This window comes from Rhinoraja longicauda, chromosome 11 (assembly GCF_053455715.1).
Source record: "Rhinoraja longicauda isolate Sanriku21f chromosome 11, sRhiLon1.1, whole genome shotgun sequence".
Lineage (NCBI taxonomy): Eukaryota > Metazoa > Chordata > Chondrichthyes > Rajiformes > Arhynchobatidae > Rhinoraja > Rhinoraja longicauda.
Genome location: NC_135963.1, coordinates 34,314,138 through 34,331,755, shown reverse-complemented (window position 1 = coordinate 34,331,755; position 17,618 = coordinate 34,314,138). Strand labels below are relative to the sequence as shown.

General features: G+C 44.8%; 1 protein-coding gene across 2 annotated transcripts in view; it reads right to left on the bottom strand.

Annotated features, from left to right (window-relative positions):
* Positions 1-3,096, bottom strand: part of LOC144597785 (retinoid isomerohydrolase-like) — a 29,388-nt gene extending 26,292 nt beyond the window's left edge. The window contains exons 1-2 of one of the 2 annotated variants that reach the window (XM_078407374.1): positions 2,957-3,096; positions 2,738-2,820 (exon numbers count right to left, since the gene is read on the bottom strand). In XM_078407374.1, the coding sequence (XP_078263500.1) occupies positions 2,738-2,820; positions 2,957-2,967 (94 nt within the window). In that variant the 5' untranslated portion in view covers positions 2,968-3,096. Of the gene's footprint in view, positions 1-2,737; positions 2,821-2,956 lie in introns of those variants that run through there. The other variant, XM_078407375.1, reaches the window with a different exon arrangement.
* Positions 3,097-17,618: the final 14,522 nt, after the last annotated feature.

The window sequence follows — 17,618 nt, the reverse complement described above, 5'->3', positions numbered from 1 at the left end:
TTTAGAGAAACAGTGCAGAAACAGGCCCTTCGGCCCACCGAGTCCGCGCAAACCAGCGATCCCTGCACATTAACACTATCCGATACACTCGGGACAATTTACATTTCTACCAAGCCAATTAACCTACAAACCTGTACGTCTTTGGATGTGGGAGTAAACCGAAGATCTCGGAGAAAACCCACGCAGGTCACGGGGAGAACGTACAATCTCCGTACAGACAGCACCCATAGTTGGGATCAAACCCAGGTCTCTGGCGCTGCATTCGCTGTAAGGCAGCAACTCTACCGCTGCGCCACTGTGCCGCTGTACCGCAGCAACTCTGCCACTGCGCTACTGTGACTTGCTGAAGTCTACATAGACAACATCCATGGCTTTGACCTCAACCTTTTTGGTTACTTCTTTTATAAAAAAACTCAAATTCGCAAGACATGATCTCCCATGTACAAAACCACACTGACAATCCCTAATCAGTCCTGTTCATCCATTGCATATATATCTTATCCCTCAGAGTACTTTCCAGTAACTTGCCAACCCTTGAAGTTAGGCTCACTGGACTATAGATCTCAAGCTTTTCTTTGTAGCCTTTCTTAAATAGAGGCATAATACTAGCCACCCTCCAGTCTTCGGGCACCAACGATGTATTGAATGATGATTCATGTATCTTAGATAGGGTACATGCAATTTCTTCTCTAGCTTCCCACAGTGTACTTGGATATATCTGATCTGCGAGATTTGTCTATCTTCATACAACTGAGGATGTTCAGCATTTCCTCGACTGTAATACTGGCTGTCCTCAAGATCGCAAAGTTGGTGAAAACAAAGAATTCTGTGCAGTTCTGTGCAGTCTTTGATGAGTAGAGAGTTAGGAATGATGCTGGGGTATGCATAGTTGGGACCCATGTGAGTGCCCTTGGCTACATCTTTGACTTGAAGAAAGTGAGCGGTGTCAAATGATAAGTTGTTCAGGGCGAGAGCAAGTTCCACCAGGTAGAGGAGAGTGTTAATTGAGGGGAACTGATTAAGTCACTGTTCAAGGAAGAACCAAAGGGCTGTGCTGCTTTCCAGATGGGGACTGGAGGTGTAAAGTGACTGGACGTCCATGGTAAAGATGAGTGATGGGGGTCTGAAAACTGAAAGTTATTGAAATGGTGAAGGGCATTGGGGGGGGGGGGGTGGGGGGGAATAAGAGAGAGAAAGCTGGACAGGACAAAGGCTGGCAGGTAATAAGGTTTTACAGGCGAGAAGTTTTTTGATAGGCAGATAGTTGGACAAAGGCCAGAGATGAAAGGACAGAAGGTGTGAGATAAAAAGACTGAATAGTTGCAAATTGTGAAACTAGACGAGGGAATGTAGGTGGGGGAGGAGGAGGGGAGAAAAGGGTGAGAGTTCAGATGGAGTACTTGCTCTGGGGCCAATTCAAGAAATGACTGCAGTGCAGAGAAAGGCCAAAATCCATTACAGTGTCAAAAAAGGTCTCAAGAAATGCATTTTTCCTACTAAAAACTAGAGTCCACAAACCATTAAGTATGAAGTATGGAGAAGTTGGATCAAAGGTGGTGCAGTCACTACAGGGAATCACCAGACTGCCTAGGTTTAAACCTGCTGGTTAGCTTGGTGGACTGTACATCAGGCCATTCTCCAATTCCATACACATATACATCTGAAAGGATCTCATTTGATTTGTCAGAATGTTGCAAGACATCCTCCTCTATTTACAGAGACCAAGAATCCCATATGCCCTTGTAACAACATTCTCAAAAGATGAATGTATATACACTTGTTTTTTTTTTTCCTATTTAAAAATTATCCAGTTTGCTAATATTGTCTACCCTTATTCTTTCTCCTAAAATGAATTACCAGCCTCCTGCAATAAATGTCATCAACCTAGCATGTCCATTTCAGTATTGTTAATCCTCCTGACTGAAATGTTACAATTTAAAAAATCCTCATTGTTAACCACATTTCTGAATTTTAAATAATCTGCAAACTTAAAATTTGTACACGTTATATTAAAAATAGTATTAAAGGTGACCACCAAAGGGCAGCACTTTATTTTCTCCATTTGGAAAACTAGTAAAAATACAAAGTGCTGGAGGACTCAGCAGGTCAGGTATCATCTGTAAAGGGAATGGACATTTGACGTTTTGGGTTGGGACCCTTCTTCAGACTGTTGTTCACCAATACTTGCTCTGTTTTTAAGAGTTATTGCCACTTTAATCTCATGGACTTCAATATTTTTTGCTAGCAAATTTATTATGTGGTATTCTAATTGTGGCTTTTAAAAGCCAGTACATATATATTCTTTTTTCCATCAACTTGTTACTTTATTAAAATTAGTCAAAGGGATGACAAGAAATACACGCTGCCTTTTATTTAACACTATTTCCCGAAGCACAATTAAGTTTGTGGTAGGTTATTATTTCTAAGTTTCAATTTTATTGTCTTGAAGTGGTTGTTGAGTTTGCCTGTCTTTCCATTTTGGACAAGGCAAAATGCATTTCTACAGAAATACTTATTGAACAAATGAAATTCATTTTCCATTACATTAAATCTACATCATTACCACAGCCAAATATTTCCCAGAAATCAGTGACAATATTAGCTTTTGGAATAGATGAATGTTAATGATTTTGTTGTAAAGAATACACAAATTAAACTGATAAAAACTGCTGAAGTGCAAATAATAAATTCGCAAAACTAAATTTCGAACAGCAATTTTTTAACGTAAATAACAAACCTCTTATGCAGGTTGGCAATGGCTGAGCAGTTTCCTCCACTGTTTCAAACAACTTCCTATACCCACCACTTGGATGTTCGATTCTGAAATGTTAGTACATTATTAAATATTTCATTCACTCAGTTACTGAGCTGCAATTACTACAAAATACTCGAGGCTTATAACTTAAACTACTTCACTATTTGTATAATGGAAGTAAACCGAGAGATCTTTGCTTACCGATTTGCCATTGAAATAATTCAGATCAAGGCAACCCCACTTTCAGCATACCGTGTGATTTTTTGAACGCAACAAGAATTATAACGAAAAAATCTAATCACGTTGCAGATTTAAGAGATTTGGGCAAATACCTTGGCCAATCACAGAGTTTTAAGAAAACAAAAGCTGCTTTCAGTTTGCAAAGCTGCCTACTTTATTTCATGAGCTGCAAGAATCTCAGAATTTTCCTGAAAGACCTATTCCTTGTTTTCTTACAATCAGATTAACATAAAATATATCGTCATGAAGTAGTTCACATTCCCACAACCGTAAAGCTAATAAAATTCTGCTATTAAACAGATCAAACATCTGAAAATCTGTGTCAGCAATGATTTCCCATTCCCATTGCTTGGATTGGTTCTGAGAATACCTTCCATGCCACAACAAATTATGTATTTTACAAAAGAAAATATGACAACATAATTATCTTAAAGAACTTTATGCTGAGCATATGTGTGTTAGAACTCACAATTGAACAATATCCCCATTAAAAAAACTGGTATCTGTATTTTTGATTGCAAAACTACCAGATTATTATAAACAGACATCTGTTGCAGTGCCCTTTAGCTGTCTTTGACCAGCCAGGCTTTAACCCAATTCCAGATCTGGAAGAAAGCAGCTGGAAATTGTGAAATGGCCTAAAAGTCACAAGGGCCAACATGATGGGTGCTATATGTTAGCTTTGCTATTGACATGCACATCCCATGAAGAAAAACAATCTCACTATTACAGTTCCCTACCTCAATGGTTTCTTTATTGTCACGTGTACCAGGTGCAGTGAATTACATTTTTTGCATACAAATCAACACTATCCTCGTACATAAGCACAATCCCCCGGTCAATACAGTATGCAGCGAACAGCCCACTGTCCATATACAAGAGATGCCATGTTACAATCCCAGCTGCAGCTGGCCACAAAGACCCGTTGCAGCTGTCACCTCCATTCCGGTCATCCCGTGAACCGATTACCCTCTCTACGCCTGGCCCTCTTACATAGAAAATAGGTGCAGGAGGAGGCCATTCGGCCCTTCAAGCCAGCACCGCCATTCATTGTGATCATGGTTGATCATCTACACTCAGTAACCTGTGCCTGCCTTCTCCCCATATCCCTTGATTCCACTCGCCCCCAAAGCTCTATCTTACTCTCTCTTAAATCCATCCAGTGATTTGACCTCCATTGCCCTCTGTGGCAGAGAATTCCACAAATTCACAACTCTCTGGGTGAAAAAGTTCCTTCTCAGCCTATACCCACCTCTTCAGCCTAATGTCCTTGGGAGGGGGACCTCCTGCAGCCGACCTTGAGGACGCAGAAGGTAAGACAGCTGGTTCTTCTTACTGGGCCTTTTGTCCAGCATCCGCCGCTGTTGCCTTCCACCCCTCTCAGATTCCCGATCCATGGGGAGAGCAGGGACCGGGATCGGTGGCCTTCCCTCTCCATGTCAGCCGGGCCTGCAGTTGGAATGCAGCTGAGACTCCATGCAGGCTGTGTTCCACACTGCTGCAGGGCCTCCAGCGGCTCTGACCACCGCCGCAGCTGGTCCGCTTCCTGGCCCTCGTTCCGACTCCCCTCTCACCGGCGCACAGGGTGAGCAGAGACCAGGCTTGGCAGCAACCTCTCTGGGCCCGTTCTTATTGTCGTGGCAACGAGCCACGGCTCACCAGGAAGTGACCTTCTGCCGCGCGGCTCGCCTCGCCGGGAGGCAACCTACTTATTTCTGGATTTTCTTATGAAGGTACTGAAATACTGTTTTCATATCTCAAAAACAGATATTTGGAAAAATATACAGAACACACTGAAACAGCAGGATATTAAATTATGCCAAATAACATAATATTGAAGGCCTACAAATTCATTGGGCACAGCTCTAGAGGTTTAAATGGCCAAGACTGGGTTCCACTGAAATATCTTACCCACAGGCAAGACTGTCTGGGGAAGGGTCTCGACCCGAAACATCACCCATTCCTTCTCTCCCGAGATGCTGCCTGACCTGCTGAGTTACTCCAGCAATTTGTGAATAAATATCTTCGATTTGTACCAGCATCTGCAGTTATTTTCTTATACTACCTGTTCCGTTACTTGATGTACTAACACAGTTAGTACATTTGATGTATTAATTACAGTTCACAAAGGATAATGATGGAAAAACAAAGAAAAATAATGGGCAAGTTTTGGACCTGTACTTTGCTGAGGGAAAAAATTCAGGGACAGAGACCTGCCAGTCAAAGGTGAAGTCAGGGCTTTAGTGGGAGGTGAACAAGAGTTGTCTGAGACTCATGAACTGTGTATGTGTGGACTGTGTAAGGATCAGAAATTTAAGGGCCATGTAGCTTATTTACTGGGCCACTTCAGAGAGCGTTTGTGAGATATATGGGCTACATCAGATGAGGATATCCTCCCCTTCAGAACATTAAAATATTATACAGGTTTATTTATCCATTAATTCTGATTATTGTTAACTTGTTTGTCTTTTGTCCCTTCCACAAAATCTAGAATTTAAATTCCATGGCTGGTGTGGTGGGGGTTCAACTTAACTGCTGCTCCTCCCTACCCAGTCACCTCTCCTCCCTTGTCCTGCTCTTTGACACCATTCTCTTCCCTGGCTTCCAACATCCTCTCTCCTCCCATCAGATGTTAGAGGTTTGTGGTACTTGTCCCCACTGGACAGCACTATCAACCTGTTTCTCAAGAGCAAATCCACCCCAAAGTGGCCCTGGTAATGGAAGCTGCAATTAGAACACAGATCAGTATAGCATGGCCACAATGCCCATGGCAAACATGATGCTAAGTTAAACTAATCTCCTCTGCCTGCGTGTCACCCATATTCCCACCATTCCCGATGTATCCACATGCCCACCCAAATGCCTCTTAAATGCCAATATCGAATCTACCTCCATCATCACCCTTGGCAGGGCAATTCAGGGGCCCACCACTCTGTGTAAAAAAAAAACCCCACCCTGCACATCTCCTATAATTTGTACCATCTCACGTTAAGAATCAAGAAGTCATGATGCTGCTCTATAACTCTTTGGTTAGGCTGCATTTTGGGTATTGCAGTTCTGGTCACATGGACAGAATGGCTTTGAAGTGCAGCAGAAAAGGTTTAGAGAATGCTGCCTGCATTAGAGGGTCTTAACCACAAGGAGAGGTTGGACAGACATGGACGGTCTTCTTTGGAGCACTGGAAGTTGAAGTATATAAAATGATGGCAGGCATAAGTAGGGTAGATAGTCAGAACCTTTTTCACCCAAGTGGAAATTTCAAGGACTAGAGGGCATACCTGTAGCTTTAAAATGAGGGGCAAAGTTTAAAAGAGATGTGCAAGGCAAGTTCTTTTTAAAACAAAGAATGGTGGGTGCTTGGAACACATGACTACGAAGCGTGGTGGAGAAAGATACATTCAAGAGACTGGGCAGGCACACAGATATGCAGAAAATGGAGGGATATGTGCAGGCACAGACATTGTGAACAAAAGGGTTTGTTCCTCTGCTGTTCAATATTGGAAGCCAGGACAGGGGAGAGAATGGTGTCACCCATATGAATGGAGAATGGTGTCACCCCCTCCCCCCATATACCTTGCATTAAGTGTCTGTCAATCTCCACCTTGAATATTTTCCAATATCTCTGCCTCCTTAGCTTGCTGGGTTGATGAATTGCCTTATATTACAGCTCTTAGAATTCTTAATACCTGGTCTTACATGTGCAGACCATTCTTCTGAAACTGTACCAGCTATATGTTCCAGCAAAGAAAACCTCATAATCCATATGCAATAAAAATAATATAATTTTATAATTCCTGCAGGTATATGTCAGCAAGAGGTGGAATAATAGAATGTAGTCTGTAATACAAAAAAAAAAACAGCTTGACCATTGTAAAATGATTCTCACTGCCATGAACTTGTAGGACAAAATGAAACAAATTATATATTTTATGTGCTGACTGTAATTGCTTTCAACTCTAATTTGACAATTAGTACAAATGAGGAATAATAATTACTTTTAACTGGAGATGAGTATTAAAAATGTAATAAAATGTTCTGCAAACTATTTGGCAACAAACAGGAGAGAACGTATGCCATTCTCCAAACAGGATGAGCCAAAATATAAAACTGTGCAGGTCCCCTGAACTATACTAATATATTATCATGATTTAAAAGGCAATTAAGACCAAATCATTGCAACAAAATATTAGCATTATCTTTACACCATTGGTATTTATGAACATCAATTTGCAATAAGAAAATTGTAATGTTTTTTGCACTTAATGCTGTGAAACAGACATGATTGCTTCTAATTAATCTACAGATCCATTAAAAAAAAAAGCTGAATGGTAATTATTGCAAATAGATAAAAAACATTATCAAACCATAAATAATAGGAAATACACATGGGATCTCTATGAACAAACAATATGCCTAAAAGATATTCACAGAAATATATTTTAAATTATAAACAGAGTAAAATTAATGTGTAAAATGTTGAAATATAAATGTTAATTTCTAATATTATTTCAAAGGTGCATTATTCACATCTGCAGATGACCTCCATATAATGGCCATTCAGATAACCAAAATTCACCTTTACATAATTCACAAAATACAATACAAAACTTTGAGATGGGGAATAAAATTGGTCATCATAGAATTTATGCGAACAAAATGAATAAACAAAATGTTTTTCCCCCCAATTTGTTTGTCTCAATGCATGCACAGTTGACTTGGCTTTGCATTATAGAAAATCGTGAAACAGACCATCTTCAAAGAACGCAACACCACCTATATTAGGAACTACGTTTACTCTTCGGTCCGATACAGCCAACGTTATTCCCAAATTCATATGCCATAAATTAGAGTCAAAGGACAATTGTGGAGATGCACTTTGGTTCCAACCCACAGACCATTTATCCTGAATATCAGTAAGCCATCAGTAAAAGCTGCCACAAAAGCATACCATAGTGGCATTTTGGAGGCTTTAAGATACTTTGGATAGACATATGGATCTGCAGCGAGCGATATGAATGATATGCAGCTAGATAAGAGTTGGCATCATGTTTGACACAGACATTATGGGTCAAATGGCCTGTTCTTGTGCTGAACTATTTTACGATCTAAATTAGAGAGCCAATAAAAAATATTTTCCTCAAGATATAAAAAAATCAAAGAATTTGGTCAACCATATCATTTCTGAAAACAATTTCCTAATCTCTTACAATCAAATAGAAACATATGTGCAGGAGTAGTCCATTCGAGCCAGCTGATCATCTAAAATCAGTACCCCGTTCCTGCTTTCCCCCCCATATCCCTTGCTTCCTTTAGCCCGAAGAGCTAAATCTAACTCTCTTGAAAACATCCAGTGAATTGGCCTCCACTGCCTTCTGTGGCAGAGAATTCCAGATTCACAACTCTCCGGTTGAAGTTTTTCCTCATCTCAGTCCAAAATGGCCTATCCCTTATTGTTAAACTGTGTCTCCTGGTTCTGGACTCCCCCAACATCGGGAACATTTTTCCTGCATCTAGCCTATCCAATCCTTTAAGAATCTTATATGTTCCCATAAGATCCACTCTCATCCTTCTAAATTCCAGTGAATACAAGCGCAGTTGGCCCATTCTTTCATCATACGTCAGTCCCGCCAACCCGGGAATTAACCTACGCTGCACTCCCTCAATAGCAATAATGTCAAATTAGGAGACCAAAATGGCACACAATACTCCAGGTGCAGTCTCACCAGGGCCCTGTACAACTGCAGTGGGACAGTAATAGAACATGCATATTTATGTGTACAAGCACGGATACACACATGCCTGTGACTAAAAATATCCTGTGGACTGGTTAAAGGGAACATTTCAAAGAATATAGATTATTATGTCATCTGTTCTTTTCTAGATATCTGGGTATATTAATGAATGTAGCCACCAACAGTGGTTGAGGATGGTACAAATGCCATTTTCTTCAAGGAGTCAAGCAATGGGATCTCATCATATTTAATATTGCTATAGAAACTCTTGAGGTTAGGAAAAGGAGTGTGGCTGAAGTCAGGCAACCAGAGTGTTAGCTGGATACTCTGGCCTTTGCACATGATATGGTTATCCTTAGTGACTCCTACACTGAAATAGCCGAGAACCTCAAGAACTCACACCTTTTGCAGAAATACTGGCCTTGAGATTAATGTCAGAAAAACCGAGTTTCTATATTATTAATAAGAGTAAGACCTTTACATACAACCTCTTGATAAATTGGAACAGTAAAGCATCAATTCAAGCCTGGGGAAATTAAAAAATATATTGTAGATTAGATTGACCTTTCAGATGGAGAAACCAAATAGAACTGGTACTCTAAATTTGAGAAATGGTTTATGGCCCCCAAAAAAGGGTAAGCTGAAGTCCCTACAAAACAATTGAGATCTTCAAGACCTTCATTGTCCCAAGAGTTTATTTTCACTTTATTTTATTGAATGGCAGTGGATGGAGGATTGCACCCAATATGCTGGGAACCAAAATGGAGGGCTGGGCTTACCCAAATACCTTTGGCAGTGATAAGGAAAATGATATTGTTGGAACAATCTGATGATGGTGATAAGAGCTACATTCCAAATGATCGGCAAACAGAACAAAGACCAAATGGAAAAATTGAAAGCACTCGGAATCCTCTGGGGAGTAAAGAAATTCCAAAGAAAGGGCCATCATGAGTGTCACCAACTATGACTGCACTGGCAAAATATCTAAGGGAATTGGAGAGGATTTAAGTTTCAGAAATGGGAAGACATGGAATGCCAAAGATACAGGATCAAAGACAACCGGGAAGATATTGTAAAGAGACGTCCTTTGCACACAGAGTCTTTTACTGGATATTGTTTATTAATGTCACTACACAAGTTATGCCCTAGCTGTCCGTGGTCATCACTGGAACTAGAGAGCGAGCTGGAGGTGGGGAAGCTACAATTATACAAGAGACAATGGGGAGTGGTTAGTAGTGGTGAGGTCACTATGTTAAAGGAACATGCACTGATCTACATCCTTCCTCTTGGAAACAAAAGTGACCACGGCTCATGCGCTAGGCTCAAACTACAAGCAGGGAGCAGATAGAATGCAGCACAACACAGACTACTCGTACACACCGTACCGGACAGGCGGCCTGACCACTCTCCCAGAGCGGGTGCGCAACCCACCATCCCCTCCGGTCGAAGGAACAGCATGGACGGGTGCGGGTACAGAGGCTGGGGAACCAGGGGAAGGAGGAGGACTGGGAAGCGATACACGCGCAGGCGAGGGAGGGGAAGGGGGCTGGGGCGACTGCGGATGTACCGGAGCAGGAGGCACATCAGGCACCGGGGACTGGACGGGAGGTGAATACGGGACCGCGGGAGGCGGTGCAGGCTCGTTTACCAGCATCAGGTGCTGGCGGGTACGACGGTACACGGTGCCCTCGTAGTTGACCAGGTACGACCGTGGAGAGTCAGCATTGCCGACGACCACGGCCAGCCGGTGGTGACCGGAGGTGGACTCCATCCGGACAACCTGGCCCGCGAACAGAGGTGGAAGGGGACGGGACGATTTGTCAAAGGAGCGCTTCTGAATGAGCTGCTTTTCAGTGATGCGCTCCCTGACAGCGGCAGTGCTCCGAGCCGTGGGTTGCAGGGATTGCTGGGAGACGGGGATAGGGGGTCTAGTGGTGCGGGACATGAGGCGCTGGGCAGGGGAACCGAGCGCGGGGTCCCGGGAGATGTTGCGGAGGTTGAGGAGGGCAAGGTACAAGTCCGAACTGTCAAGCCGGCAACGTTCCATCAGTTCCTTAGCGCTGCGGACAGCGCGCTCTGCAAGTCCATTGCTTTGCGGGTACTCGGGGCTGCTGGTGATGTGGCGAAAGTTCCACCGGGTGGCGAAAGCAGCAAACTCCGCGCTGGTAAACTGGCTGCCGTTGTCGGACTGGAGAGATGCCGGGGAACCAAAGGTAGAGAAGTGGCGGCGAAGCTTCCCGATGACGGCAGCAGACGTGAGGGACGGCAGCAGGTCCCCCTCGAACCAGCTGGAGTAGGAGTCCACCAGGACCAGGTAGTGTTTGCCACGCCACTCGAAAATATCGGCGGCAACAGCCATCCACGGCAACTCGGGAGCCGGCTGCTGCAGGAGAGGCTGGCGCTGCTGATGAGGTAATAGGCTGTTGCAGGCAGCGCAGGCGGAGACCCTGTCCCGGATGTCCTTGACCATGCCAGGCCAGTAAAACTGTGCTTGGGCCTGGGATAACGTGGCCTCCACCCCTGGGTGTCCGTTGTGGGCAGTCTGGAAGTAGTGATCTCGCAGCGCAGCCGGCACCACAACCTTGTGACCCTTCACCACCACGCCCGCGTGCAGCACCAGTTCATCCCGAACCAGGAAGTAGGGCACGGCACCAGCCGGCAGGGAAGACCGTCGTTCAGGCCAGCCACGGCGGATGACGCCCTCAAGCTGTTGAAGGTTCGGATCAGCGGCAGTGTGTGTGACCAGGGACTGCATCTGCCAAGATGGAACGATGTTGACGTTCAACACCATCAGGTCAGCCGATTCGTACGGATGGCGGGAAATGGAAGGTAGTGGGGCACGGGACAAAGTGTCTGCCACGAACATCTCCTTGCCTTTGCGGTACACGATTTCGAATGTAAAACGCTGCAGCTGCAGCATCATTCGCTGCAAGCGGGACGAGGCTGCGTGGATGGGCTTGTTTAAAATAGACACCAGCGGCTGGTGGTCAGTTTCGATGGTGAAAGTTTTTCCCAGAACGTAGTCTCTGAATTTGGAGCACGCGAACACCACGGCAAGGAGCTCCTTTTCAATCTGGGCGTAGCGCTGTTCAGCAGGGGTCATTGTGCGAGAGGCATAGGAGACGGGCAGCTGTCGGTCGTCGTAGATCTGCAGGCAGGCAGCACCAAGGCCGAACCGAGATGCATCGCAGGTGAGGACGATTGGCCTGTTCAGGTCGAAAAACTGCAAAGTGGGGGTCCGTGCGAGTCTGGACCTCAGGGCCACGAAGGCCGATTGGTGGTGCGGGAGCCAGACCCAGGCATTGTCCTTCTTGGTCAGCTCCCTCAGGGGGGCACTCAGTTCGCTGAGGTCGGGTATGAACTTACCCAAGTAGTTGACCATGCCCAGGAAGCGCTGCAGGCCGGGCACGTCAGTGGGAGCGGGCATTTCGGTGATCGCCGCCGTCTTCTCGGGGTCTGGCTTCAGGCCCCCCGCCGTGAAAACGTGGCCGACGTAGGTGACTTCCTCAACGCGGAACCGACACTTCCTTCGATTAAGCTTGAGATTGATCTCACGAGCCTTGTCCAGGACTTGGCGGAGGTGTCGGTCATGCTCAGCGACGTCCCTCCCGTACACCAGGATGTCATCCACAATGATGGCGCACGGCAACCCAGCAAACAGCTGCTCCATCGTACGCTGAAAAACCTCGCTTGCCGAGTTGATCCCAAAAGGCATGCGGAGGAAACGGAACCTGCCGAACGGTGTGCTGAAGGTGGTCAGGAAGGAGGAACGTGCATCCAGCGGGATCTGCCAAAAGGAGCTCTTGGCATCCAGGACCGAGAAAACTGTGGCTGGACCGACCTGTGCCGCGACGTCCTCCACCGTCCGCATGGGGTAGTGCGGGCGTTTAATAGCCAGGTTCAGGTCCTTGGGGTTGATGCAGATCCTGATCTCGCTCGCGTCCTTCTTGGCAGCGACCACCATGGTGGAGACCCACTGGGTGGGGGCACTCACCTCCTTGAGGATGCCCATGTCCACCATGCCACGTAGTGTGGACTCCACGCGGCCCTTCATGGCAAAAGACACACGGTGGGCCGGTCTGACCACTGGGTCGACCCCCGGGTCCACAACGATCTTGTAGGCGCAGGGCAGCTTCCCCAGGACGTCATCAAATCGGTCAGGGTACTCGATCAGGGGGTCCATGGGGGCCTGCACCAGGTGGATGTCGCGGTGGAATGAGACCAAACCAAAGTCCTGGCATGCACGGGCGCCCAGCAGGGTGACGTTGTCAGATGCTAGCAGGAGGAACGTGAGGGGCCGAGAGGTCTTCAGAACAGTACAGATAACCGTTGCCTTTCCCACGGCAATCAGAATGCCTCCCCCATAGGCATGGAGGCGGGAGTTGTCAGGAGTAACCCTCTCCCCCGAGCTTATCTGCTCGAAGAGGCCCACAGACATAACATTTGCAAAAGCCCCAGTATCGACCTTGGCAGGGAAGGAGTGTCCATTGACTGTAACATGCACGGATGGATCCGTTATCAATGCAGGTGCACCCAAAAGCGAAAACAGCATAGAGTCTCCATGGGAGGAAGTCGTATCTGAGCCATGGAGTTCCTCATGTTGGTACCGGGAACCGGTTGCGCTATCATCGTTCGCAAGGTTGTTTAGACTCCCTCTAGGAGCAGGGACAGGTCTCCCACGAGAACGACAAGTTGCAGAAAAATGGTTCTGCTTCCCGCAGGAATTACAAGTTTTGCCCTGCGCTGGGCAAACGTTATACCTGTGTGACGAGAAGTTGCAGTTTGGGCATCTGCGAGGGGTGACCATAGTGGGCGCGGAGGGGGCGACCCTGGTCTGCGGGTCATTCAATCGCCGGTGGCCGGTGAAATTTATGTCCTGTGGCGCCGGCCGAGATACTGAGCCAACAGCAGAGGCCATGCGTGCGGCATGTATGGCGTCCGTTAGCGACAGGTCAGGCTTCATAAGGAGCTCATCCCGCAGCTTAGAGTTTAGGAGACCGTTGACCAGGACGTCCCTGATCATCTCGTCGGGTGTAATCGTTTGAAGGCGGCACCGCCGAGCCATATGTCTTAAAGATGCAATGAAGGCGTCAACGTGCTCCCCTGGAGTCTGACGCCGCGAGAAAAAATTGAAACGTTCGATAATGTTATTGGTGGGTATATCGCACAGGGCAGTGAACTTAGCCATGAGACATACCGGGTCGTTGCGGTCCTCCGGAGGGACGAATTCGAACGACGCATAGCGTTCCATTGCCTCCGGACCAGCCAGGTTGAGGAGCAGGTGAGCTTTTATCGCAGCAGTTGCATCAGGATGGGCAATCGCTATATAGTGCTCGTAGTCCCGCTGGAAGACAGTCCAGCGGTGCACTATGTCCTCATCAAAAACAAGCGTGTCCGGACGACGACACGAGGGAGCCATGGCAAAGTGGAAGGATGGGACACAACTGGGACGAACAAATGCTAAAAATAAAAACCCGATAAACAGGAGACGCAAGTCTACCGTTCTGACACCATGTAAAGAGACGTCCTTTGCACACAGAGTCTTTTACTGGATATTGTTTATTAATGTCACTACACAAGTTATGCCCTAGCTGTCCGTGGTCATCACTGGAACTAGAGAGCGAGCTGGAGGTGGGGAAGCTACAATTATACAAGAGACAATGGGGAGTGGTTAGTAGTGGTGAGGTCACTATGTTAAAGGAACATGCACTGATCTACAGATATAATGTCAAATTTTTGGATTAATTGTAAGTATATCACCATTAACTATTACTGAGGTACAATCAGTACCCGAACAGAAGCACAACAAACTATAGAAAGGCACCAAAACTTTGGCACACATCTCAGGACAGTGCTCCAGTATGCCAGAATAAAAGTGACATAGTAAGGTCACTGAATGCTTAAGAAAAGGTATCAAAATACAGTTAGACACATAGTGATTTGAAGCAATTGCTGTTGATATCATAAACCAGTTTGAGGATAACAATCAACAGTTGCCTACGAATGCTTGAACAAAGTGAAAAATAGACATCTCATGGCAAAGATTCAGGAACTGACAGGAATATGGAACCTCTGACACTTCAGTTTATTGGTGGGAGACAAAGGGAGGAAGGCAAGAGAATTATGTTTTCTTGAAATTCCAACGATCAGCCATTACAGGCTTCTGCTGAAAAGTTTCTGGCCTTTAAAATGTTTAAACATTGATGTGGTTAAAATGCTTATGGATCAGTAGTTGCTATGGACCCCATCTTACTACCCCATGCACATGTATCTTGCATGCAAGCATGACAATATCAATGGTTCTTTTCTGTCACGTATGCACTGCATTGATCACACATCCATACTTAGGCGCCATTTACAAAAAGCACAAAGTCCAGTCCAGGTGCTTGATGTACTGGAGCGGCTCCTGATCTTTTAGTCAACATTGAAGATGCTGGAGGCAATACCCCGGTCCCTCTCCTCTTGGCCCACACTTTGATTCCGCCATTGCCTCCCTCCTCATCATCATCCCGCTGGTCTTTGAGAATGAGCTCTGCGACTCCCGAGCATCCCCCCCAGTGGCTGCAGCCCGCTGGGCCCTTCTTCGTGGCAGCGAACCAGGTCTGCCACCATGCATGGCCTCGGGCACGCCGCCGGGTCTTCCTTTGTAGTGGCCTGCCTGGGTTTCCTTCACCCGTTATTGACCTCCTTCATCAGTTATTCTTGTTTATTAAAGTTGTGCACCAAATGGCACATTAAATGCCATTTCACAGTAATAACAACCAGCTGAAGAATGGTACTGTTCATGTCTCTTTGTTGTGGAGGGGCTACTCGGTTGGGGTGTGAGCTGACCAAATTATGGTGTGAGCTAATTACCAAATTATCCTAAATGAAAGTCCTGAATTTCAAAATCAAGAGATGTCAGACTTTGACCAGCCCACTACATCAGCACATTGCTAAACTGACTGGCCTTAGATCTCAGCCAAGATCAAGCCGCTCCATGCACATCCTCTCAGTGCCACGTAGCACAGCTGGACAGACATCCACCCACACAAGATGCGTAATCGTTTAAAATGTGCTCAATGAGTGCCTTTAATAGTAACTGCCAAGAGCCAGAGGGGAAATTCAAATTTATTTCCAATAGACCTGGAAAAGACTCAGAAAACACTTCCTGAAAGGTGGTGGACTCAGATTCCCTGATTACCTTTGAAAATACCATCATGCAGGATTACAGGAAAATAAACCCAAGTTCCAATGCTAAACAATATAATTTAAAAAATGAGATGGCATATGGTAATGAGTTGAATGGCCCTTCTGTGCATTAAAATTTTATAAAAACACACCTTTCCAGGAAGATGGTACACAAGATAATTGACTGCACCCAAACATACATGGCCATGGTCAATATCTGTTTGGATAACTCAATAAAACAAACCTACTAGTTAACATTTTACACACAACACAGAATGAGAGAATCCAGTCCATTGGGCCACTTCCTACTTATAAAGGAATTCAATGAGTCCCATTTTGCCAATCTCTCCATGCCCTACAAAATTATTTTGCTCAAGCAGTTGTGTATGGATGAAAATATGAATTTGATTTCAGAATGATTGAAATTTAGAAATTATTCCGTATAACACGGGTAATCAATCTATTTCCAGTTACCTTCTATGAGGTGTTAATATCTTGTTGTGTCATGCGTTTCAGCATTTATGAAATCAATCCACTGTTTTTAAACTTGTTACGGACAGAAGAGAGTGTGTTGTGACATTTACTGCAAGGCACATACACCTATCAAGCAGAATAAGGTGAACAACCATCAGCTAAGTTTTGAAATTTGGCATAGTTGTTACATGTTACAAGTGATGTCACATGAGCTAAATAAATGAAGCAACATGAAAATTGCTCTCTTTTACCTATTACTGCCAGGTGGAATAGGGGGTTTGACTACTCAGGCATTTGTCTGCACACTTGTGCCTCAATTATATGTCTTCATCTTTTGTTGTCATTACCTTTAATTTAGAACATTTTGTATCACAGAGTGCGTAACTAAGATTATGAAATAATTACCACAATAATTCTAGGTTAAAGCATTACTATTGAACATAATTCAATTTCTAATTAGAGAAATCTGATTAAGCTTCTATAAAGCAAGAACTATCTGCTCAACTCAACAAAAACACACAAAGGAAATCAAGAGAGGCAGTAATGCAAATCTACCAGGAAGTTGGCTATACATTTCTTTTTCTTAAATGGATAAAATGGATTAACTTTAGGAATCCTCAGTTAAATTTGATCAGTTAGAGATAAGGATTACAATATTACAACTGGAATGAGTCAAACATTTCGCTCATGGTAAATCTATAACAATAATTATAACTTTGGTAGCAGGCTACTAATTTCAAATTTTAAACACTAAAAATTGTGCAACATACTTTAACAATACCCATTTCTGTCATTCAGTTTCATTAAGGCTTTGGATGAGAATGTAGAAGGCATGATTAGTAAGTTTGCAGTTAACATAAGAGGGTGGTATCATAGATAGCGAAGATGGTCATAAAAAAATTACAGCAGGATTTTGATCAGTAGGACAAGCGCACTGAGGAATGGTTGATTCAGATATATGCGAGGCATTACATTTTGGGAACTCAAACTAGGACAGGACTTTCACAATGAATGCCATGTCCCGGGGAAGTGTTGGAGAGCAGAAGGATCAAAAAGTGGAGGTACACAGTTCCTTGAAAGTGATGTCACAGGTAGATAGGGTGGTCATGGCTCTTGGCTTTTGTCGAGTATGAAAGTTGGGATATTGTGTTGCAGATGTACACGATGTTGGCAAGGGTGTATTGGGAGTACTGTATTCAGTTTTGTTCACCCTGATGTACAGTGGATGCTGTTAAGCTGGAGAAAGT